General features: G+C 32.0%; 1 protein-coding gene across 2 annotated transcripts in view; it reads right to left on the bottom strand.

Annotated features, from left to right (window-relative positions):
• The window catches only part of LOC118204420 (uncharacterized), a 45,768-nt gene extending 41,127 nt beyond the window's left edge, over positions 1 to 4,641 (bottom strand). For both annotated transcript variants that reach the window (XM_035376747.2, XM_085813000.1), the window contains exon 1: positions 3,177 to 4,641. In XM_035376747.2, the coding sequence (XP_035232638.2) occupies positions 3,177 to 4,616 (1,440 nt within the window). In that variant the 5' untranslated portion in view covers positions 4,617 to 4,641. The remainder of the gene's footprint in view (positions 1 to 3,176) is intronic.
• Between the last annotated feature and the right edge of the window lie 22,572 nt (positions 4,642 to 27,213).

Genomic DNA, 27,213 nt, shown 5'->3' on the forward strand with positions numbered 1-27,213 from the left:
ATAGAAAATAAAGGCTAGCAAAAGGATGCCTTCATAAAGGACATTTCAAGAGCAACTGTCTCAGATTCACATTGCATTTAAGGAAAATCTGTTCGAATCTTTCACAGAAATCATCAGTTATGATGATTGTTGTTGTGTATGATTACCATTGGTACAAAATTTACTCATGATAATTTAATTTTAGCTTTTAAATTATAATCATAAATTACTTGTAATACATTGAGTGATTAAAAAATACATACTTAATATTTTTACCATTTACAAAATTTAATCATAAAGTATTTCTAACACTGGTAAAAAATTTACTCGTTATAATTCAATTTGATTTCCTTCACTTTGAAATATTTTTTTTCATTTTCTTTTACTAATAGAATCTAAGAAACTAAAGTAATATATACTAGTTTGAAATGCATTTATTAACTTTTTGTAAATTTCATTATTCGAAACATAAAAATTAACCTTTTGTAAATTTAAAATATTAGCTAAATACTAATATAATATAAATATTAACTAATTACTTAAAAATTAATATTTAATATATTAATATTATATTTTGTAGTTTAAAATATTAACCTTTTGTAAATTTCATTACTCATAACATAATCACTGCCATAAATTCATTTACGGTAGTGCTTCAAGAATTTATCATAGCAGTACTAGAAATGTTGAAAATTAGAGAAAGACTATTTATTCTAATCAAGAGCTTATTTTTTAAGATTGTTATTTAGTCTAGATCGGGTTTTGTTGACAATCTGCCATTTTTTTCCGATTTTCAAAGCCGGGTCCACCTTGGCCACCGAAGTTTGTCGCCAAATAGACCAATACTAAAGCTGTTCCTCAAATTTTTAAATTTCTTACCGAAAATTGCAAAATTTAATAGCTAGGCATAATTCGAGTCGTAGAATCGAAATATGAAAAAAAAAAAAGGTATGTTACTTCAGAAAAAATCTGATTTTGTATCAAAATACCTATGTTAGAATAATGCTATATATAAATCTAATATATATCCTAAGTCGCAAATTTCAACAGTCAGTCCAGTAGATTGGGAGATACAGAACAGTCCCTTTCTTTTTGTGCCAGGTGTACAGAATGAGTCGTTTTCTTTTAAAAAACATACTGCACAAATTTTGAATTGCATGCAAAACATATCTTTCTGCCATGATGCATACAAACAACAGGCATGTCAAACTAGCATTCTGTTTTGGCCACTTAAAAACTGATAACACATGACTGAGAGGGAAGTACCTACTCCATTAATTCCAAGGCCCACCAGCGGCCGAGCGGTAAAGTCGCTGAACAGTGGTAGTTCGGTCCGAGATTCGAATCCTGCGAACAGACTGGGCTGGATGGGTGTTTTTCCCATGTGTAACGTATATATGAGCCAGTTTCCCTTAGAAAGTCCTCCACAAAGGCATTCCTTCCCTTAGGCAGATAGCCCTTGAGGCTTTGCTGTAATTAAATAACCTAACCTAACAATTAACTCCAGGTATCAAATAATGTTTTCAAAATAAAATCATTACAAAATAACAAAAAATATTAGAATGAGATAAATAAATCTGGGAACTACTCTGATATGCGCCCTCAAGTCGCCAAATTGCTATCTAAATTTTTTGTCTACATTTTGAACTTTTAGCCTGAAATGTCTCCAAAAACGCGGTTTTCGCACATGCAAAAACTACGTTTTGAACACACAATTTAGCTAAAGATCCAAAACAAAAACAAAAAATTTAGATAGCAAAATGTGAAGTTTCTAGCCAAAAATATTTGACAAGAATCCATGTACACAGCGACATGTTTTAACTTAAAAAAACATCTATGAATTGCACAATGTAGGCAACGAACGAATCTACAAACTACGCACACCTCGCTTTAATAAAATAACATAACAACAATAAATTTCAAAGAATACCATGTACACAGCATCCTGTTTAAACTTTAAAAAAATTCTACGAATTGCACAATTTAGGCAAGGAAGGAATCTACGATCTATGCACTCCTCGCTTTAATAAAATAACATAACAACAATAAATTTAAAATAATACTATGTACACAACATTCTGTTTCAACTTTAAAAAACATCTACGAATTGTACAGTCTAGACACTAAACGACAAAATAAACTAAAATAAATTTCAAACAATTTAAAAAAACAACAATAACGACAGAAATTCATACTAAAGAACCAATGAACATAACATTCTACAAAATAAGAACAAGGATAAAATAAAATGCACTTACATGAATTAATGCATTTTTGAATAGCAGAAATATAAATTTCATACCGCCACGTAATCACTATCGTATTTACATGACAGCCAGACACACCATCCAGAAAATTTATGCTATGGTTCACAAATAAATAAAATCACAAATCCCTACTTCTATCATGCACTGCCATTAAACATAATCTTCCAGACCCTCTTTCCACACTTCCAAATACCCACTACCCCTCAACAGGATAGCCACAATCGTATTTCCTTTTGCCTAACTTCAATTCAACAACTACGATTTTATCTTTCCCTTCCATCTTCTCAGACACAGAGGTGGACCAACGAGCTCCAGCGAAAGATTTTTCAACGTCAACAGGGTTGCCATAGAACACACAATCGCGCCAAAACCCAGCGCAGAACACATATCGCCACATTTGGTGAAATTAGGGCGTATATTAGAGTTGTACCTAAATCTTATGTGCCCCCTTAGTTTTTAGCCCTAAAAGAAATTTTATCAAAATTTTGAAAATTTTCCAAATAATAATTCATACGTATCAGTCTTTGGTACTCTTCCGATATTGGGATCAAATTCACAGAAATATGTATGTATGCACATATATGAGTGTGTGTATGTATACATACACATGTATGTACATCCATACAATAAACACACCCATACATATATACCTACATTTTCTGAATCTGGTCGCAATAACTGAAGAGTACCCAATCTTTTTCTACGTAAATTTGAGATATTCTGATTGAAAATTTATTATTGATATTAGAAAGTTATACAAATAAAAATGATACACTTATCAAAAATAATGAAATAAATAAATAAAATTAGTCCGTATGAATGAATCTTAATTTATAATTAGCAAATTGTTAAGAAAGAAATCTGATAACAAAAAAATAAAAAATATTACTTTAATAACATTCCTACTTAACAAGCAAATTTTCAGCTCACTTCAGATTTATTATCTGTTTTTAATAGTATATTAGAAGTCTCGTGTTTTGAACCTTTCTTCTTTTTCTTTGATTTTTCATCAGATTTTTTACGATCTTTCTTTTTTTCTTTCTTATGTTTTGGTTTTTTAGCTTTGGACTCAGATAATTTTTTCTTCTCTTTCTCAAGTTTATCTTTGCAAGACTTTTTCTTATCCTTTTTAGAATCTTTTTTATCTTTCTTCTTTTTATTTTTGTCTGAAAGTTTTAATTTCTTTTTAGGTGGCTGTTCACTTTCAGGCTGAATATCATTCAACAAATCTGACAATGAATTAGTCACTTTTTTCCTCTTTTTGGATGAAGAAAGAGTTTTTGCAGATGATTCAGAATTTGCTTCAGACAATTTCTCTTTTTTCGCACGTTTTAATTTCTTTTTAGGATGTTCACTTTTACTTGTCGAGTTATCACTTGATACATTCCGCTTTGTAGACAGGCTATTTGCCCTTTTCCCCTTTTGTGAAGACGATTCTGAATTCACTTCATCAGAACCTATTTCTTTTTTTAGGAACCGCATAAAATCATCTGCTGACGGAAATAACTGATCAGTGTTGGAGTCTACAGTACCACTGAAAGTACTTGCATTAAGAGATGATACTGACTGCTCAACTTTTTTACTTTTTGAAGATGGTATTTCTGAATTTTTAACTGATGAAAAATTAACAAAATGATTGTCACTAGATGTTATTTCAGGTAAAACATCAAAAGCATCCAATTTCATGCGCTTGGATTTTTTATTCTTTTTTGACTGAAAATTATGGTTATTAGAAGTACCTAATTCTTGCTGATTATCAAGATATTTCAATGAACTTTTATTACTATTTTGAACAGATTCAGGATACATTGTTTCCATCAAGCGAATGCATTCTGGTGTTATCTCACCTTCAACACGTATAATTTTACGTGCGAAATCGTAGTGAGTAATTTGAAACAAAATTGTGCTATTCAGATACATGAATCTGCTAATGTCCTCATAACTTTCATCTGAAAGATGTATCGTAACATTGATGGTATCATGGATGAGGCAGCCGATATGATCTCGACTGATTCGATTAATAGTACCTTTAACGATAGTACCTATGTTTGGGCAAAATAGGTAAAATACTGCTGTAACATAACAGTGTTCAGCAGGCTGATCAACAACAAAGACGTTTGCGCGTGAAGCTAGAGACACATTTCTGTAACCAACAACAACTCCCTGAAGCTGCTTCACGTACTGGCGTTTCCAGCTATCAAGTATTTCAGTTATCCCAGATACTTCATTAGAGATAAAAGCTGAAGGGACTGATATATGAACAGATTTATGAACCTGTTTGATACATGAAAATTTATCATCATCCATACTTAATTCCTCACTTACACATGTTGTCGTAATACCAGGTAAACACGGCGCGCTTACTAACATAACGTTGCCAAACCAAAGTTGCCAAGTTCCTTGGCCAAACCTCATTATGGAAAAGTGAAACGAAAAAGAAAGGTAACCTTCTTACTTTGGAAAGAAAAAAAAAAAAAAAAAAAAAGAAGCTTAAAATGAGGCAGAATTTAATATTAATTTGGCATTAAATCTACATCAAAGAAACTCACTGGTTCACTCAGCCAGGTGGATGTGCAACTTGAACACGAGGCAGTTTTCCTTAGAAACTCCTGTAATGCCTGCCATTCAAACCAGTCGAACGGCCTTACTAAGGCTCCTCTAAACCAGGCTGAATCACCAACTTTTCTCTCTTGGCGAGGGAGGGAACGCGCTACCAATTTTGGCGCGTTTATCGCACACGCTGGCTGAATGTCTGCTGTTTTTTTTTTAAAGATTTATTTTATAGACGCGCGGCATTCAGCGCACATAAACTTTTCGGATAATTAATTAATTCTCGAATAGTATATAGACGTTTTCACTTAAATAAAAATTTCGCGTATATTTTGTAAGCATATTCAAAATAACTTATTCTTTAGATGTTTCAGTTTCGTTAGCAGACTAAAATAAATAAGATATGAATAAAAACTTTCAATAGTGTCAAATGGGGAAATAGTTAAAGCGTAGAGTGTGCAAATAAATTTATCTTAATGACATTTTAACAAAAATTTCCATAAAAACACTGTAAATTCATACTAAAAAAATAACTTAAGAATATGTTGTCATTTTAGTCTGAGGTATATGGAAATAATTGTGCAAGACTCTGAAGAAACACTTTCTTTTAAATGTGTGAAATATTTCATAACATATATGGAAGAAGAAAGTACAGCATTCTGTGTTTTGGATGACTTTCACCAAATGTAATATAAATACGAACTAGAAACCGTAATAAAAAGTCCTTCCTCTCCAATCAGATCACCTTTGTGTTGCATTGTATTTGTAATACTTCTAAAAATCCAATTTTTACCTAAATTAAAAAACAGTTATTCCATAAAAGATAATAAATTTGAACGTATATAGAATGAATTTTGTAATTTGAGTTATGTTACAAAATAATTCATAGTTTATATATTTTATACTAATAATTTAGATAAAACCTGTCCAATTTAAGAATGTGTGTTAACCACATTCTTAAATTGTAAAAGGACGACTTAACCACATGTAATTCATTTCAAAGCATAAAAGAAAGCTTATTTTTTATTTTACACAGCAACAGCATTTTCATGCAGTCAAGTTTTTTTAATTGTTAGTTATTATACATAATACTTAATTTTTAACACATTCTTATTAGAAAGCATAACTAAGAAACTTCTTTTTAAAGCCCCACAGTAATTGCAAAGAATGTCGTTAAATTTACAAAAGTATTGAAGATATATTGAACAGCATTATAACAAGAAACTACTGTACAAAATATGTAAATTTAACATAACTTCTTTTTTAGTATTTACATAGTTTCCTCCAAATGAACCTTAATGGGAAGTTATCTTGCAAAAATTTAAAAGTATTAAAATGGCCTCTATTTAAGATGTAACTGCATTTATAATTATTTTGTAATTGTGAATAGATTATATTATTGGAATTAGATTATGCACTTAACACATAATTGCATAAAGTAATGAAATTAAGAGTTCACAGATACAATGTAATATAATTACAATGCAATTACCTAAATTGTAATTATAATCACTTATTTCATACCACAATATTATTACAATCACAATGTAATTTAAATTGGGTACTATATTTGCATACCCTCCACTCAAAAGGAGGTACTGATAAGCCTGGAAGTTATTATCAACAAAAAGCCTGTTCAGGACAGTTTGATGACAATTTCCACCGGGCGAAAAGTACATTCTTAAGCCCAGGCAAATCATGACAATAAAAATCATTTAGTCTCATGATTCACTATATTTCAAACCCTAAATTTGAATTCTGCACCAAATTATTTACCTATATTTTAATATACTTTATGAATTATTAGAAGTGATATGGCAAATATCTTCTAAAAATAACTGTAAAATATTTGTATCCATTAATTGATTCAGATACACACTTTTATTATTTAAGTATATCAAAATAACAGTTTCATGTTCCTGAAATACAAAAGTTATGAAAAAAGTTAAAGTAATATTCTTAGAAGCATATGATATTAGTCACCAGCTGCAAAACAGTTAATTTTTTGCCCTAAATACAAGTTTATTACACAGTAGTCATACGTGTAACTTAATAACATGGTATATAAAAAATTAATGATAATAAGTTTATCAGAAATGAATTAATTCTGCAAATAAACTTTCTGCATTTGAAAATTTTCTACACCTGAGGGGAGGGAGAGATCTAGTAAAATTAGATTTATTATAACTTCAGTTGGACCAAATACCTTCTCTCTCTATATATATATGCATCACTAAAGAAATAAATAAAATTATCATGCTTAAAAAACAGATGTACCATACCAGTTTTTTTCCCCTTGTTACCCTTTACATTGAGAAATAACAAACAGTACAATGCTGAAAAATACTATCTTTGAAATTTTATTTAAATGAAGAAACACGCACCATCTTTTTATTTAAGCATTACACTTCAAAAACAGATACACATACCAATTTATTTTCACTAGCCTTTATACTAATAACATGCCATATAAAAATGAAAAGAATTATCCTTGAAATTTAGATAAAATGAAGTACCACAATGAAAAATTTATGCACACGGACATCTTTTTTCTATTGCATGTTGTCTGACATGATCCACAAGTGCCTAAAAATGTACCCAAGGAAACACATTTCAATATTAACAAAAAATTGTTTACAGATTAAAATTCATTCATTTCATACCAGTATCATAAAGATCATGCATGAAACAAATCTGCTTTCCCATACTTTTAAGTAAAACTGAACTGAAATTTTATACTGGAAAATATGCTATATTTCTATATATTAGAAACAAGAAAATAATACCATAATAATATACTCATAGCCTAGCAGAAAGTAACATATATAACATCAAACACAGAAATTTATATACTCGTAGCCTAGGAAAAAGTAATACATATTACATAAAACACATAAATTATTTAATATAAAACATACATACCTTCTAAAATTATTTTACTTTTTGTTTCTTATTGGCCGATGCTGATGAATATGAAACGTTATGGGCTCTTTTGTTGATAAGATGCTGTGTAAGGCCTTTGCATCTAGTAATAAAATTAATTATCAATAATTACTTTCTTAAGATTACAGCATTCTGGCATGGCCACATGTGTACATTTATCAATTATTCTTTCAACTAATTCTTTTGTGATGGCTGATTGTAAACGAAGGAGTACATCTTTACATTTTTGAAATTCTCGTTCAGCTTCCCTACATATTTGATACATTCCTGAAGAGATGACCTTCAGTCCACCTTTATTGCTATGTTTTGTAAGAATTGTGCGATGCTCGGGTATGTCAGGTTCCAGCATGTCCTCTGAAATGGTCATAGCTGTTTTACAATTTTCACATATGCTTTTTTTTTTTCAACAACTTATTATATATGGCTCCTGCGATGTAATGTATATCATTTTCTTCCACAGCTGGGGGCAAGCGACGTTTCACTGCCACTGCAGAAGAGGTAGATGGCACTACAGAATTGGAGATAGGATGCAAGACCTCCTTTCTGATAGCAACCTCTAATTCAGAAGCATCAAAGAGGCTGTGGTCACTTTCAGAACAATAATTTGGATTATTGATATCTGAAATGAACTGTGATAGGCACACTAATTTCAGTGCTCTCTTGGCTTGCAAAGCAGTAGGCTTTGCACCCAACTTTCGTCTAATCTGTGAAAAGGCATTTTCCAGCGCATCTTGTGTCAACCTGCCTGGTAAGAAAAATGTAAACCCCTCGGAAAATAATTCTTTTGAGAGTTTCACAACACTCAATGTGCTCATAATAATGCCAGTTTGAAATGGCTTCCATGCTTTCCCAAACTGAACAGTTTCAGTCACATGAATGAATTTCAATAAAATATTAAATTTCTCATCTTGATTTTTGATAGTGATGCCTTTTTTTGGATGCCTTGTAGTCATAATTGTAAACCATTCTACTACAAGTCTCAGCCACCATGCAGAAGTTAATGCTTCTTTTGCAACTTGGTGTAAAATACCTGCTTTTTCAATAGCAGCAGCTGTTTTTACAGAAAACAATTGCACAGCTGATGCCCCATTCATCGAGGAAAAGTGTGTTGGGAAGAGATGAACTCTGTTCAAGTGATGTAGAGATCTCAGGGCAGCATCTGCTTCTATCTCACTTGACCAGAGTCGTTTCACATACACTGAAGATACTATCCTCGATGGCAAGGCATGCTGGTGGCGAAATTCCTCTGGTAATATTATAATACTTGAAAGAAATGTATTTCTCATATTTTTAATGAGATGTGGTACATCTGCAATACTGTGAATGAAAACATCAGGTCCTCCAATGTTGTAATTTGTCTTCCTATCTCTCCTACAGACAGACACATCCAATGACGACCACATTGCTCTGTTATTGCTTCCCATATCTGAAACAGAGGCTCTTACAGTTAAACCTATTTCTGTAGCTGCTACTACAGTTCTATGAATTAGATCTTTCATGTCAGAACCTGATGTTGAAGGCCCTGTTAATTCATTGGCAACAATCTGTTTCCATGATGTTTTAAGGCCTCTAAGCATTACAATAGTGTAATGCTTAGCTTCCTAACGTAACATTTCCAATGAATGACTTAGACGATGTATCAAAATCTTGATATGAAGCTATTTCCATTTCGTCAACTAAAAGGCAGCAGTTCCTATCAAGAGCATCCAATGAATGAACTTTTGTCTTGAGGAAAAAAAACAAATTTTCTAAAATGCCGAAATTAATTTTTATGTCCCTAATCCTCCTGTTCAAGGTACTGTACGATGGTGCTGGATATCCAGTACTTCTGAGGTAATTATATCCATGTTTGCTCAAAGCAAATCGCATCTTCAGTCCTTTTATAATGGACTTTTCTGACCAGTTCCTTTTTGACTGCACAGCAAGGGTTCCTACTTGCTCATCGGACAAAAATGATGTCAATTTTGCATCTTTTTCTTGAAGCTGTTGCTCAAGGAATTCTATTTTTTTTTTAACAACTCTTCATTTGAAGCAGGTAGAGTTTCCTAAATTCAAAAAGAAATAGTAAACATGTTATGCTGTGATTATTTTTTTAAACAATGGTTGACTGAATTAATATATTTGTAATAACAATGATTTTTTCAACAATTTTTTTGGAGAATATTAAATAATTTACCACTTCAGTATTTGGCTTAGGACATCTTACTTCTCTTATCCTCTTGTCAGTTACAGATGGTGGTGGATTTGGAATGCTAAAGAGTGTTGGTACTGCAGTTTTTCTTAGTTTTTAACTATCTTTGCATAGTGACTCAAATTGAGATTCCTCAAAATGATCCTGTAAATACATAAAGTAATAAAAAAAGTATACAAAATAAATAAAAGTACAAAAAACAAACCACACGAAAGAAATGTGAGAAAAGTGTTTCACACAGTGAGGTTGTGCCAAAGGCAGCAAGCATGAACTGTAAGTAAGTATAGGCAATAAATAAATATGCAGGTAATTAAATTAGGCCCAGTATTATAAAAATCTGAAACAATAAACCATGTCTAACATATCAGCAGCAGCATCTTGTAAGCTTGGGCAGAATTTAATTATCCAATATTTATTTTTTGCCTATAATTTAAAGTGTTCTTTAGAACATTATCCAAAAATTAAATGAAGTAGTGTTTTGCTATAAAATTAAAAACAACTAAAATAAAACTTTATATTTCTTGCTATAGTGCTCTTACAATAGATAAGAAAATATGAGTTCACTTCACCCAACTTTTAAGATACTAGGCCGATAAATACATTTATAATTAGAGCAGACTATGATTCTTATTATAATTGTAGTAATGTTTATTGCTTTAATTGAAATATTTAATTTTTAATTCTCTAATCATTCAAAACATAGGCCTAATTTCGAAGCACAGTGCCAACATGCATTTTAAAAAGCATCAAGGCCAGTTTAAACGACAATTTTTTAAATTACATCCCCACAGACATATCCAATTAAAGTTATTAAAAACTCTAGAACGTAGTTCAGTAGCTTTCTGAATTTGTAGGCAATTTCTTATTTAGAGATGACAACACAAAATAACGCTTCAGAAAATATTATTTATCATGTATAAAAATCTGCTTTGTAACACATATCAGTAATAACTGTTTATCAATGTCATGAGGATTTAATTTGACGAGATCACATTCTTTAGAAGTATCAAATTCATGAAAGGATTTTGGCTTGGCCTTTGAAATTCATCATTATAGGCAGATTTATTTGATTGTTATGCATGCATTAAACACTACACATGCATTAAAAACACTACAATTATTTTTGAAAAATACACATGCAGTTTCACAAGTTTTCTGTGCTTATTTGAATGTTCTGCATTCATTTCTAAATCTTTACTCCATTGCCAAATTGTATAATACTGTGATTATAAATATATGGTACTTGCAATTATTGAAGTCAGATTATATATATTTTGTCTCATACTATTCAATTTATTCTATTGACTTCAGATGTCAATGTCAAAATTCTGGAAGTTATTTTAACCAAGAAACATTAGTGGGCACCGTGCATAAAAAACTCATCTAACTTTTTAACAATAGTGATTATAAAATAAAGAAAAAAATTATACATCATTCCAACGATATTGCAACTATAGTATAATGTTACATATATCTTTAGCAAACATTCAGATTTTATCTTGACTTTCCAAATTATGATTTGTTTTTTAATAAATTTCAATATGCTAATGATTTTCATGTTACATTAGTATAATTTCCACAATTAGCACAGGAAAACAAAATTTGCGCTTTATATTAGAAGAGAAATTTCTTTTCCACATTCAAAACATCCACATTGGCGATGTTTGGCGACGGGTACATTAACCCTAGACTAATTTAATTATAGCTATTATTACAGAAATTAGCAGATACTTAGGTTATTGTACACAAGAATTTCACTTTACTTACACATTATAAACATCAGAGAAGATATAAACTCTAAATCAAGGCGTAATTAACATTATACTTACTAAGCAAATTTCAGCGCTTGGACCAGGTTTCCAATTGTCTCTTCGGCAATTATTTACCCATATTTTTCTTCTTTCTTCATTTTTAGGAAATTTTACCAATGTAAGACCTTTCCGTGAATGATTTGAACAATTAATAGCTGCACATCCGCCCATTTTACACAAAAAAAAAAAAAAAAAAAAAACACAAAAAATTGTTGCACCGTAACTACACAGCCGCCATTTAATCTCCCACTTGGGATAGCGAATGCCTGATGATTCAGCCTGGTATATAGGAGCCTTAGGCCTTACCCTCTCCTTCCCAGATGCTCCCATCACACACACACACACACAGATCGTATTTTATTCTCGAGTGTCAAGATGTAAAAACATCTTTTTACTCGACTTCTGATAAGGATGTGAAGAAAGCGAAAGCACTGCTTTCGGATGCTTCAATTTAAATGACGATTTTCGACGACAGTGGTGCGATTAGCCTCTTCAGGATATTCGCACCAACATTAACCACGCATGCGCGTTGAGTTGTCGGATCCGTCATTTGAACCGAATCGAAAAGAAAGAACCCTAAGTACGCCAATTTTTTTTTTTTTTTTTTTTTTTTTTTTTTTTTAAAGCCGGGGTACTACGTTGGAGTAGTTTATAATTTTTTAAGCTTTGGTGACTTTCAAAAGATTAGAAAGGGAAATGTTTTCCTTTATATCTATCTATCTATCTGGAACACATTTCCTTTACTTACGTATATATAAAAAAAAGAGCAGATTTTTATGTTCGCGATGTTTATCGTTTTCCTAAAAGGTTGGAATAGTTTAAATGATTGATTTGAGGTTGGGGAGAGGGGTTAAAATCCCCTTTACGTTTTTTGTACTTCTTAGAATACATTTAGATTCAAAGATGTGTTTTGCACAATCAAGATTAATTCCTCTCTGAAATTTTTCATCTGAGAAAAGATAATAAAAATTAGATAGAGTATTTCTGCGTGGAACATTTAGACATGAAACAAGTTAAAAGCGATAAAATGAACTATTAAATTAACAATTAATCATATTAACAATTTTGTACGCCTGTTTAATTTTCTATGGAAATACTGGTCATTTTCAGGACACAAAAAATATTTCAAAGACCTTTGAAATATTAGTACAAACACATAAATTAAATTTTAATAAATAATGGGATGTAATTTAAAAGACAAAAATAACTTAGCTAAGAGATTTAGATTGAAAAATTTGCACACGCAAATGAATTATCAGATTTTATAAAGTTTCATTTCATAAATAACTTTGCTTTTGAAATATGACATTTGAAATTATAAACATGTGTGGTCCCTGAAAAAGTAATGCATAATAAGAACATTATAATTTTCAAAAATTTTTATTATTGAATAATAAATTCTCTCAGTTCTATGCTATAAGACTAGGGTATAAGTTACTAGGTATTATTTACTTCCGTTGGCATAATGAAATGTCGCTCATATCCTTAAAGGAGCCAAGTTGGCGCAACCAAGGCTGTTCTCCGAACATTATCCGTTTGCATAAAAGTTCCTATGTTAAAAAATAGAATTTAACTCTTTATGAATATGAATATAACTTTTTGTGATGATTGTTTATGAACGTGTCCTTTCTTACATTTAAAAGTAACATATTTGCACAATAACGTCTGATGAAATTCTGCGATCTCCTTTTAATCAACACAGCGAAATTTTGATTTTCATACAGTTCTTTTGCCTTTTCAAATTCAAAATATGTAGAAAACTTGCTTCCACACTCAAAAGGCAAGAAATTTGTTTTTGTCACATCCATCGTCCTCAAGTTATATCAAACAAATAACACGTAAATTTCAGTGACAATAACTAAAAATTAATTAACAAAGAAACCGCATACAAGGGAGATAAGCAGACACTGTTAACAACCCTCGCTCACGCCTGCCTTATGGGAAATCGGCGTGTAAAGTGCATGTACCTGGGCTGAATGTGCGCATGCGCTACATGGATGGGGGCGAATAGCTTACAAGCTATTCAAACCGTCGGTGTGATTAGCCACTGCGGCTCTATACAAGACGCACCTATTTACAGAACTTGCGCTAATATCTGTTTAAACCAAGGAGCTATACTTATAAACCAGTGGTATTTTAAGCCAAAGATATTTGTATTATAACTGGTTTATTTAGATATTCTTGTTTTGAATTATTACACCTTGAAGTGAGAAGTTTGGTTTTATTTTTGTCCTGTTCCATTATCCAGAGCCCCCACAAAAATTCGTTAACTTTGTAAATTGGTGCAAAACGTTTGTTTGGCTATCTTGTAAGGTACTATTCTGTTCATAAATAATAATAAAAAGAATCATTTCATATTAAACGAAACATTGAATATCTTCATACCATTTTCCGACCACCGTTTTAGCACTTTGTTTGCAGTTTTCAGTACTGCATTTCTCCGAAATTTCGTATCCAAGCATGCGTAGAAGAGCTAATTTTGCAAGTACCGAAAGAACAGGGCTTTGGCCAAGGCTAGAGCTACTAGGGATACCCTTTATAGTACCCTTGCCTTGGCACTGGAATCGTGACGTCACTAGTAGAGGGTAAAAGCAGAGTCGGTGTTGGTAAAAGAAAGAACGCTCTCGCACCTTGCTAATGTTATATAAATTAAAAATGAGACTGTTCCTTTCAGACTGCTTCCTCTTAACCCTCCTACGAGGATCGCATCGGCAAGGAGTCGCACAAAAGAATGAACTAGGCCTTCTTTTTAACCGTGCGCGAGCTATTTGAGCAGACGATATATGCGGTGGCGGGAAACTTTCATTAAAAACCAGATATTTTTAAACAACTTTACAAACTTAGTTATTTATTCTTAATTTGGCTCAATTTTCATACAAAAATTAAGATTTTTCAGAAATTTGCTTTCTTAAAGTTCCTTAATGTGTAATAAAAATTGCTCAATATTTGTAACTTTCATTAAGCCTTATTCATTGCGATTTTAATGTTCAACCATTTCCATCCATGATAATGAAATTTCAATTATCATCAGTTAAAAGTTTCGGAAGAAAGTATTACATTGTTGTTGGCTATCTGTTCTCTGATATCTGTCTAGAGGATCACTCGTATAGAGAGGAAGAATTAATAATTTATCATAAAATAAATCACAAGACCAACATAAATAACTTCAAACAGCTTAAGCAAACCACAGATATAAACAATTCTCTTTAGTGCGTGAGAAATATCAGCGATTGCAAAAATCACTTGCAAAGTAAAACTCGAAATTCAACTGAATCTCGTAGAAGAATAACTAAAACTGCAACAACTACCGTTTTTTCAGGATCAGGATCTTTATTCTGATAACGGCTTACAACTTTTGAAGTTTTAACCGGAATCTTAGTAGATATCCCTTGGGTTATTCACAAAATATAATACAGATTAAATGGCTTCACCCTGTTCGTCGATGATATGATAAAAGTGCAGAGGTGATTAAAGTCAGAACGTAAAGCTGAACTTCAGAACTTCATGTGTTTATGCCGCAGTCTTTGTGAGGGAGGAGTTAAAGTGTAAAAATTTGGGGCCTGAACCAATACCTTCTAACTGAAGATCTCTCTGTTAGGAGATCTGTCCATTGTAATTCTTCTTCTGTTAGGAAGTGTTGGCCGAACCCGCATGGAGATGGTTCGAAGTAAAGTCTTGTGTCGTTATCCAGTGGACTGTTCGGAAAGTTGACAGAAGTGTTTAAATGAATCTTGAAATTATACATGTTAGAAATCATACATAAAGTTTTCATGTTAGTAGTATTGGATGACATTTTTCAATATGGAGATCTTGGTTAAATAGCAATATATATATATAAAACTCACCATAATTCGCCAGATCTCTCTTGTCTCATTTATATAGATTAAAAAATGGGTCTTGTGTAATAGAAACTTCTAGAAATTTCTGGAAAGATCTGTCGCAAAAATCCGGAAGAGGTGTATCTCACATTTCACTTAAGGCCAGTTTACACCTGTCCAAGTAACCCGCAGCGAGCCTCTCGTTACGACTACTTTGACAATGCAAACGCTCACTTCGTCCGAATAGAAACGTAGGGGAGATGAGTCAGCGATTCCGTTTCTACTTTGAACCAGTTGAAAATCTATCCGGGAAGCAACTGCGAGCAGTGTTCGCAGAGACGCCGTGCCCAATTTTTTCGTCATATCGAAAATGCCGAGATGGAGCAATAATCTAATTATGGCCTTCTTTAATATATATGCATCTTGTGAAGTATTATGGAATACTTCACTACCTGAATATTAGGTTTGAATTTGTGTTTTCGATATTGTAGGGAAAAACATAGAAGAAAATTAAATTAGATTATCGCATTCAATAGATTTATTTTAAACATATGTATTTCTGAAATTTCTTTAATAAAAAAACAATTCAATTATGTGTTATTCAACTACCCAATAAAATACAGTTTTCAAAAAAAAAAAAAAAAAAAAAAAAAAAAAAAAATTGGAAGAGCAAATATTTATTTTATTTTGTTGATATAAATATCGAAAAACCAGTTTCTACTCATGGCCAATTATATCTAATAAAATATAATCTAAAATTTTGAAATGTTGTTTATAGACTTTCTTTTTCATTTGAACCACAAATTATATTTAATTTACAAATGATCAGTCGAAAGTATTAAAATAAAAATCGCCGACAGAAGGCGTATGAGACAATTATTAACATATTAAAATTTGACGGTCTTGGAGAGTTCAAGCAAAAGATTAATAATTTTCGCTCAACCTCCTACACAGAAAATGACCTCAAACACTTCTAGAATAAATATGCTGATTGTGCATTTTGGCACTCGAAATAAATATTGCAGAGAATTGCAGGAGTCACCCGTCCCTGGAAACCGAAGCATTATCTGTGTTTTAACTAACAAGAGCATCTCGAAAGAACGTATTTTTTCCCCTCAACAAGTGGAGTGACCATTTCCAATAAAGCTTCAAATTATCTTTCACCCATTCTGATGAAGTTTTTGTAACTTTGCTGATGCTGCTAAATATATAACAAGTATATATAACTTGGATATCCTCGACCCGAAGTCCATTTAAAAATTGATTTAATGCAGTTCATCACGGCGAGCTACCCAGTAACGTTTTGATTTCCTTCTCTTCTTCCCTTTTCTTTTTTCCCCTATAACAGAAATTAATTCGTTGGAAAATGCTTCTCAAACTTCAAGCACAGCAACTTGCTCATCGGTATCCATTTTGCTAACAAACGGAGGCGAAGTGTCAGTCCGTCTGTGATTAGTGTAAACAATGTTTCGGATTACAGGTCCGTTCACTCGGTTCGAGACGCTCGGACGAGGGGCTCGCTGAAAGTCACTCGGAGAAGTGGTAACCGGCCCTTAAGCTATTTGTACATTCTGAACGTTGCCACTCTCAAAACAACAAAATCAAAAACTACATAAAAAATCTAATGTGGCCAGCACATGATCTCCAGTCAGTTTCATATTTTAAATAGCAAAGAATTTTTAATAGTAGCATTTCGCAAAATCGAGTAAATACAATCCTATCTGGGCTAGCGAAACCAAGTAACATGACATGCAAATGCAGAAACCTGTTCTATTTTAAAATCTTTAAACCTAAGCTTAAATACTCTCAAACTAATTTGCATTCTGTATGGAAATGGAAAAATAAGTGATAGTAAAGGCTGAAATTATAAATAATTGGTTAATTTAAATAATAAAGCTTTAAGTAAAGTATTTCTTCAGTTGATTGTGTGTAAACAAAATCTAATTTGCTATTCAATAATTAGAAAAGTTTCTAATAGGATATTTTGAATTATATTTTGTTAGATATAACTGTGTGAAAACTAGTTTTCCTAAACTCATACTCCATAATTAACTGTTTGCAACTTTTGAGGGGGTATTAAAAATTGCATTTTATTGAGCAACTGAATAACAGTCATGTCACTGTCTTTTAATTAAAGAAAATTAAGTGGTTATCATGCATTTAAAATAAACACTTTAAAACGAATACCATAATTTAATTCTTCCTGCGTTATTTCTACAATATCAACAAATCTAAATTCATTTTGATATCCAAGTATGTCCCCACAATATTTAGGTACCAGTAAATAACGCTTGTTAGGTTTTAGAATTACACCTGAATAGTGACTACCGAGCATTTCGGGATAAAAAAAAGCAAAAAAATCGGTGTTTTCTAACTTGCTACTTTTCGTTTGTGCTTCATCCTCTAAAGTGCAATTGCATTGATAATAAGTCTGTAAATGAGATGCTATTACAAAAGTAATCTTCTTTTACGGGTTGATACGAAAAATAATTATGTTTAGATATAATAGAAATAGCTACATTATTTTAGATTAAACTCTTATTAAAGTGATTCTATGTTTTCACGAAAATGTCTTAACAGTTCCAAGCGAAGTACCACTTTCGGCTTATCATTTATAGTCAAAATCTATATCATGATGTTCTCAGCCATGACTGTCTATGCACACAAGCGTTAAATAGCAAGTTGGAGAAGTTTTGGATTATATCATAATATATATTTACATGGAAACTTCTTCAGAGCTTGAAGTAAAGTATCACTTGTAGTTTACGAGTTTTAGCCAAAATTTGGAGTGCCATAGTCGTCAATTTGCAGAACAATCTGCTTTTAACTGATGACCTTTACTCCCATAAAATTCTTGTTATTCCTATAGCCATCAAAAATAGTTCTTGAAATCCAGAAAATTGGAAAGATGTTATGCAAAGACCATATAATCCCTAAACTAGAAGTGCTTCTATCTGTTGACAGATAAAAAAGTGAAAAGAAGAATACTGAATATGTGCTTGTGAAGACAAAATTACTTCCATAAAACATTCTAAAAAAATTACAATTAAAATTCTGCTGTACAGGAGAAAATTCTTGAAGTCGAAAAAATTCTTCTTCTCGAACCTTCAATTTCTCTGAGTTCAAGATCATCGCTCTATCCCCTCAGCTATCCTTTTGTCAGACACATATACGTTGCAGAAAGAAATATTGTAAGTAACTTAATTAAATACAAAATATACACAAAATGTTACATCATATTTTTTCCTGCTATTTTTCTAATGGCATAGTTAGGGATTTCATCACATTTCTGATAAAATTTATGTATCATAACTAAGGATTTCTACATCAAGTGGCTTAAAAAAAAAAAAAAAAAAGTAACAGTTCTCCAGCTCGACACAAAATCGGATTTTGTCTAAAATGACATGCCAACCCTTTTCCATATTTTCGATTCTACGACTCAAATTATGCCAAACTGCAAAGTTTTGTAAAAATTGCACGAACAATTTTTAAAAAATTAGCTCTCAAAATTTAGCTTCTCAATGTTAATTGAATTTTATATATATTTATTAGTATGTCTTTTTTTTATTAAGCTTACTTGATTCCTTCTTCCAGAATTCAAAATTTAAGCTTAATTTAAATATAATTCGCACATTTTTTATGATTTACTTTTAAAATTTGTATTTTTAAACATTTTTTATAAATTTCTAAAAACAGTTTTTGTATTATAACCTATAAAATTTTTTACGTCGTCTAAAGTAGATGTATTTCTAGGCGCACCTGCAGAAAATTAGTTTTTCATTCAAAAGTTTCAAAGATGTACATGGATTTACATATTGCAGCATTTTGAAATTTGACATTTTTTTTTTTTTTTGAGCGATAATAGTGCCAAATGTCGTATACGCACTTTGTTAAAACTATTTGAAAGTATAAACGATGACCTTTTTTCCCCGCTCGTCTGCAATGAAAAAAAAGAAAGGAAAATAGGTTGTTATAAATTAAGAAGTTCGCCAAGTAAATCACTTTTGGCGAAAACTGAAAAAATACGACAAGATAAATTTTTGAATTTCTCCGTAAATTTCGCCCCAAATTTTAGAAAATTTAAGATCTAAGCATAATTTGAGTCATAGAATTGAAATATGGAAAAAAATTGGCATGTCATTTCAGAAAAAATCCGATTTTCTGTCAAAATACCCACATTAGAAAAATGCTATATATAAATCTAATATATATCCTAAATGGCGCTTTCGACACATGGAAAACGAATTTGAATTTCGTCGATTGGCCCAGTAGAACGGGAGATATCGAACTGTCCCCCCTTTTTTTTACGCAGTGTACGTACCATGGTACATTAAGATAATTCTTAAAGCTTTATTCTGGAAACGCTGTAAAATTTGTCACTTTGATCTTGCAGTCGCAGCGCAGGCAGGTACTGCGCATAGTAAGCATAGGCCTGATCATCTGTAGATATTATATTCTCTTAATACTTATTGGTGGCGAGCTGTGAATTTTTGCGATGATAGGGTAAATGTCTATAAGTGCTTTACGGTCATTGTCTCGTGTATTGGTGATATGATTTCGGAAGGAAAAATTTTCGCCCATACAAAAAACACTTAGATCAGCGTTTCCTAACCTTTCCTTATAGAAATTTGCTAACCTTCAATTTCCAGGGAACCCCAGCGTCCATACAGCAATATGTTTTCATAACAGTTTTGCTAGCGATCATTAATGGAAGAAAAAAAAAAAAAAAAAAAAAAGACTGTCATCTTAGTCATTCATTAAAAAAAAAAAAAAACCATGCAATTGGTGTAATTCTAAATAAAGTTATATAGATAAATTATAGATGTTTTTAGTCTAAATTGATTAACAGTAGATAAAGCATAAATGTCTACAATTTTTAACAAATATTAATGAGATATCCGCGCCTGTTTTTTTTGGAACATTGTTAGAATGAATTTGTGTAACTTTTACATAATGAAACTTGGCAACGTCAAAAACAAACGAGCGCCAAGCGATATATATATTGGCCAGAGAGGAATCTACTTAAGTTCTGATGCAGAAGTCTTAAAGATTTTCTACTTTCATTATATATGTGCTTCATTCTTTTCTGCATGTTACTCCTAATAATATTGGAATATACTCCTAATAATATTGCCCAATAGATAAGCGTGAAGATATTGAAAATTTATAAATGAGTATCTGGTAATTTCTTTATTTCATCGCTTCGATTAAATGTTTGTGAAGATTATTAACTTTGATTTGTATCTATTTATGTTCTATTTGAGTTAAGCAAATTCTGTAATTTTTTAAAGGAAAATTTCATAGTTATTCTAACTTCTGATTTTTTAATAAAACTGTACTAAATAAGGGATAGTGTAATCAAACACCTTAACTGTGTTAAATGCACGACATATCAAACATAAATGGTCGTAGTATGATTTTCGAGATTTCGTCTTGGAGAAGAAAGACTGGTAAGATTTGGCAGTTTTTTTCTTTGGTGATGAAGAGGGACTTCTATCTTATCAATAGTCTTGACTAAAATATACGCCAAACACAAGGTTGTAGCTCTGCCTAATTTTATGCTTTTCTTTTTCTAATTTTATGCTTCTTTTTATGCTTTATCTCTATTTGTAAATGTTGAGTATTATTTAGTCAAAGAGGGATGTCATCTTTCAAACACATAATGAATCTAATTAAAGTAAGAAATTGCAGTGAACCATCTTTAAGTCATCACCCAGGCTTACAGATGATTTGGGTCATCTGTAGAAGTGGTCATCTTAGAGAGGTGACCTTTAACACTAGATTGGCTAAGGAAGTCATTCTGACTGTTTTCTAATTTCAATTAGAAAAACAGTTATGTATATCATGATACAATTTCTTAGAATTTTGTGACTTTTTGTACAAGGTATAAATGCGTTTATTAATAATTGTATTTACCTCCCCCTCTTTAATTTTCGGTACATATATATGTGTTATGCCCCAAAGCAATATACCTATATTGCCCCAAAGCAGTCATTTTGACTGTTTGGGAAATTTTAAAAAATTAAATGACTCTTATTATTGAATTGAGTAAATTTCTTATATGACCATTTCGACTCTGTATTGAAATAACAGTTTTAATTTTTTTTCGATTACCGTCACGTACAAGTACATGTTAAATTATCGATTTTGGCGTATACTTGATAAGTTACAGTTTCTCAATTAGCTAAAGTAGTACCTGTTATTCGAATCTTTACGCAGTGATACTTGTTCTAACAAGTTGTTCATTTTACTTCTTTTGCGCCCTAAATTCCTGAAAGAAATATCGAATAGAATTGAGTTATTGGAAAAGCTAGCGAACATAAGTGAAGAGTGCTCCGATATAGAATCAGATGCAACAAATTCTGAACTATCATTTGAAGATGAAATCAAAGTTCTTATACGAGGGCTATCCAGAAAGTAGATTACGTTTTGGAATAAAAAAATAAACAAAGTATAGGAAACAAATTTTATTATATACAGATGAAAGCCACACTCAAATACTACTTTTCTACATAGTCACCATACAAATTAAGGCATTTATCGTAGCGATGTACGAGCTTGGAAATTCCTTCGTCGAAAAATTCGGCCGCCTGCGCCTTCAACCACTTCGTTACCTCTTCTTGCAGCTGTGCGTCGTCATCAAAACGCTGCATAGCCAGCCACTTCTTCATTGCTGGGAATAGGTGGAAGTCGCTCGGTGCCAGGTCGGGACTGTACGGCGGATGAGGAAACAACTCCCACTTAAAAGATTCAAGAACTTTACGAGTGACATTTGCCGTGTGGGGCCGGGCGTTGTCGTGAATCAACAAGATCTTAGAGCTCAACATTCCTCTGCGCTTGTTTTGAATTGCTCTTCTGAGTTTTTGGAGAGTTTGGCAATACCTTTGAGAGTTTATTGTAGTGCCTCTTTCCAGGAAGTCCACCAAAATTACACCTTTTCTGTCCCAAAAAACAGTCGCCATCATCTTCCTTGCCGACATTGTTTGCATGCATTTCTTGGGTTTTTGGGGAGAACTTGTGTGCCCCCACTGCATTGATTGCAATTTCGTTTCACAGTTCACATGTTTCACCCATGTTTCGTCACCAGTAACGATGCGATCGAGTAAAGAGTCACCATCCTTATGGTAAGCGTCCAAAAAGTTCAACGCTGCAGCCATTCGCTGATTTTTGTGGTCCTCTGTCAAGATTTTTGGAATCCATCTTGCACAAAACTTGTGGTAACCAAGCTTTTCGCTGATGATTTCGTGCAACAAACTTCGCGAAATTTGTGGAAAACTCAAAGAAAGTTCCGTTATTGTGAAATTTCGATTTTCACGGACTTTAGCATCGACTTTTTCGAGAAGTTCGGCGGTCACTATGCTGGGTCTTCCACTTCGATCTTCGTATTCAAAGCGAATTATCTGACACTGAAGATAGCGATGAAGAGCTGATCACCACTGATGAAAATGAAAGTGTCATCAATATGCCCAGGAGAAGGTGTACTGTGTTAAGTAGTTCAGAAACTGAAAACACCTTTCAGGAGACCGACACATCTGCCGATGGTACTGTGTGATCAAAATTTGACGAAGGTGGTATTTCTGGAAGCTTACCATCTGCTTGTATTTTCAAGGTTGTGAAAGGGCCAACAGGCCAAAGAATAAGACATTCTTTGAACAGGCTACGCAAATTTGTCAAGTACGACTTTGCCACAACAACAAAACAAATAACATATGTGAAAAATGTCAAAAGTATGTTTGCGGAAGATGTACACATAAAAAGATTTCGTAAAAGTTTACAATTAGGTGCCCCTTGTTTTTTGGCGTTTCTTTTTTGACGCCAAGATCGGCGCCAGGAAGACACAATTTCAAGATGGCCGCTACACAAAACCAAAATAAAAAGTCAAAGAATTGCATAAACTCTGTGTCCATGTACACATCGATCAGTTTTCACTTAAAAAAACATCCCAGAATTGCATAAACTAGGCATTGCGCACTTTTTAAATTTGTCCATGTACACATCAATCTATTTTTATTTAAAAAAAAAATCAGGAGGATAAAGCAAAGTTACACTCTCATGGTAACCAGAAATAAGATTTCATCGCCAAAATTTTACAAAAAATAGTCGCTAATCGAAGGGGCACCCAATTCTACACTAGAGCCAAAGATTTCCCCTTTCATTCGCAAAAAATGTACAAATAATAATGCATAAATTACTTTCCCCAAGCGAAGTAAATTTTTTATTGTTAATATTTATTAATAACTTGTTATATAACTGCAAATAATATAAAAATATTAAAAATTAATTTTAAACAAATTTCTTTACACATTAGTTATTCTTTCACAATGCAGTCATTTTGACTGCTTTTGGGCAATATAGGTATGCACTAAGTTTCGGTCTTTCTAGTATTAATATCGTTGTTTATAGACATAGTAACCATTTTCAGAGGATGCCATCACAAATAAAAATATTCCAAAAATAAAATAGTACCTTCTAAAGCAAGATAAAATCAATACCTAGATGGGAAAGTTACATAAAAGGAAGTAACTCTAAAGGCGACCTTTCCGACTGTAGGTAACTTATTCTTCTACGAAGACGGTCGCCTTAGAAAGATGAGATTCAGTACCACTCTTTGCAACTGTTCAGTGTACAACTAAGCATTTTAAAGAGGTTGCTTCTTAGATAGGTGATTGTACCGAGGTTAGTTCAACATATAAATAACGGTGAATATATAAACATATATATAACGGTTATAAACATATTACAACATATAAATAACGGTCATAAACGGTCAAGCAATAACTAAAAAAAATTCGAATAGACATATAAAAAAATTAAATAATATTTTTAAAGCACTTATAAGAAATATCTAACTGCAAAGTTGAATTCCCTTTAAACTGACCATTCACGATTCCATGTCTTTCAATCTTCTGTGGATATTGTCATTTCAGAAAGGTAATGTTAAACATCGATGTTTATTTATCTTCTCAGAAACACTGGTTGTCATAGGTCCACAGTCACCAAGAGAGTCCATTTTAATTACAGATTATTTCTGAAAATACTCTGCGATTAAATTTTCTGAGTACAATTTCAAATTTGAGTCGTCCCAATGACTGATGTAAAAACGAACTAGTTTCCGTTAATACTGTAGAAACATTACATTATTTCGAAGCAAGAGAGATGAAAAGTGAGCAACGCCGCGAACCATTGACCTCTCAAATACACGTCGAACTACTGCTGACCCCTACACCCCGAAGGCGTACTAAGAAAGCGGGAGAAATACCTTATAATACTAGTTTCCAAGCGGTTAAAATCGCCGGACACTGGTAATTAGATTTAGCGAATGAGCTGGCTGCATGAGATTTTTTTGTAGTTTTCCTAATGTATAACATGTATACGAGACAGTTCCTGAGAACGTGTGCTCCATAGATGCATCCCTACCCTTTCACAGACAGCCCTAGTGTGCTTTGCCACAATTCAATGAATCTAAATCTCCTACTGAAATATTACATAGCTACCCTCCTCACATATTTCGCCATAACTAGCGAATCAGCACCTAAAGGATTGCAATTTTTAATGACCTTTAAAAAAACAAATAAACTGAAAAAATAAATAAATCTGAAAACTTTCAGATATTACATTACGCCCAAAGGGGTGTTTTTTTCATTTATACGTACCACACGTTTCGAGAGCATTTGAGATAACGCCCTTTTGGGCTAAAAATATTTAAAAACCGAATACCTTTAGAATATCCGACAGACTGTCTAAAGCACTGGAGATAATATTTTATTCCGCTCAGTATGTTGCGGCTACTGGCTTTGACATCGTTGAGTTGTCAATAAAAGATTCGTTAAAGCTTAAAAAATATGAAACAGATAATAAAACAAATTCGAAGTTCAAGATTCGGGCTTCCAGGTGCCCATATTCGGGTGGAGGACTACGTTATTCAAAATCTGATGACTCTAGGTATCGTTGTTTTTTCAGAGTACGAGAAACATACATACATTAATTCAGGCAGATTCCCCATTATTTAATTGCTTTAAATATAATGCAAGGCGATAATATTTGATTTCAACAATTTGGAAAGTTATACAGCTGTTTATAGTGATTCGAAACAAAACGTCGTTTCGAGACTGATATTTTTCCTAGATTAACGAACCTTCGGACTAAGAAAAAGAGATTTAATTTTTTTTATACAAGAATAATATCCGAATAACAAATTGAAAGAAAATAATTTTACAGTTTGATAATTAAACAATTTTAATTAATACGTAACCACATGCAATTATTTGTCTTCCCTTTCGGATCTTTTTAGATTATATTTTTCATGAAAAACTGCCAGTATAACTTTATAAAAGATATTAATTAAAAATAATATTCAATAGTTAAGTACATAAATTTAAATTTCTATTACATACTTAGTAATACTTAAACATACATAATTTTCTACTAATTTTCATTTTTTCCTGTTTTCCTTCCTGCTTTTTCAACAAAAAAAGTATTAAGTCAAAAACATGAAATATAGAGGTAAAAATATTCCTTATTCCTACTTTCGTTCAGAAATCATTACGCGAATATACATTTACAGTTTTTTAAAATATGCGATTATTATAGTTGTTTTAAGTTTTACCACAATATTTTCGAAGAAAGACAATGTTTTAAAACTGCTATGTTTTCGACCCGCTTTACTTTCGTCGAAGATGTTTTATACCACGATGTTTCAGAACTGCGAAGTTTTCTCCTTGCTTTCTTTTCTCCTACGATGTTTACTACGACGACGTCTTCTCTGCGATGTTTTCGTCTGTAAACCAGTGAACTGTGTTTCAGTATAAAAACAAATAGGAAATTTTAATACTTCTGAATGAATATTTTTATTTGCTTATTTAAATAACTTATGCATGCATTTAATTTCTTTTGTAATTTATATCACTTGTAAATTAGATAGACAATGATCAGCAACAATACACATAATACTAATAAATAAATAAAAAAATCAGAATGACTACATTAATTATTGCTATAAATTATTTTTTAATTACAAAATTACGGTTACCTAATTTTGTTCTGAATGGAAGAGAAATATTGGTATTTCTAAGAAGGAATATCGGTATTTCTAAGGAAGCTGCAAACATGCTTATACTCTAAAAACATTAAACATTTACATGCACAACATCCTTCATATCCATTACTGCCAATCCTGAATTTTTCCTCTTATTTTTTGTTTGTTCTTTCTTGTAAAATGTTTCCTTTTCTCAACAATAGCTTACTTCTCTCTCTTTTTTTTTTTTTTTTTTTTTTATCAGTTTCTTACTTTTATACAATTCTTCGCACAGTGAATTTTTTTCCCTTTTAATCCTCTGATCGGCCCGGGTTTTCCCTACGAAAGCACAGGTTTCCCAAAACTATCACGAGAAACAATTATTTTCTTGAATTTAAGGTAACCAACTGACTTTATTCAAAAGGCCGACTTCGGCTAAAAAAATTTTTTTTGGGGGTTATTTAGCATTTTTAAAGGTCACATTCTTAGCTATCAAAAACAAATTTTTTGTTCTTGGTCTGGTAATTAGGAGTGGAGATCTACCAGTTTTTTTGACAGGCAACAAACCGGAAGTTACTGTCTTTCACATCGGAAGCCAAAGTTTAAAGGGCAAATTAAGAATACAATTTTCATATTTTTT

This window comes from Stegodyphus dumicola, chromosome 1 (assembly GCF_044657685.1).
Source record: "Stegodyphus dumicola isolate Sdum_Otavi_A_Nest chromosome 1, ASM4465768v1".
In the NCBI taxonomy this organism is placed as follows: domain Eukaryota; kingdom Metazoa; phylum Arthropoda; class Arachnida; order Araneae; family Eresidae; genus Stegodyphus; species Stegodyphus dumicola.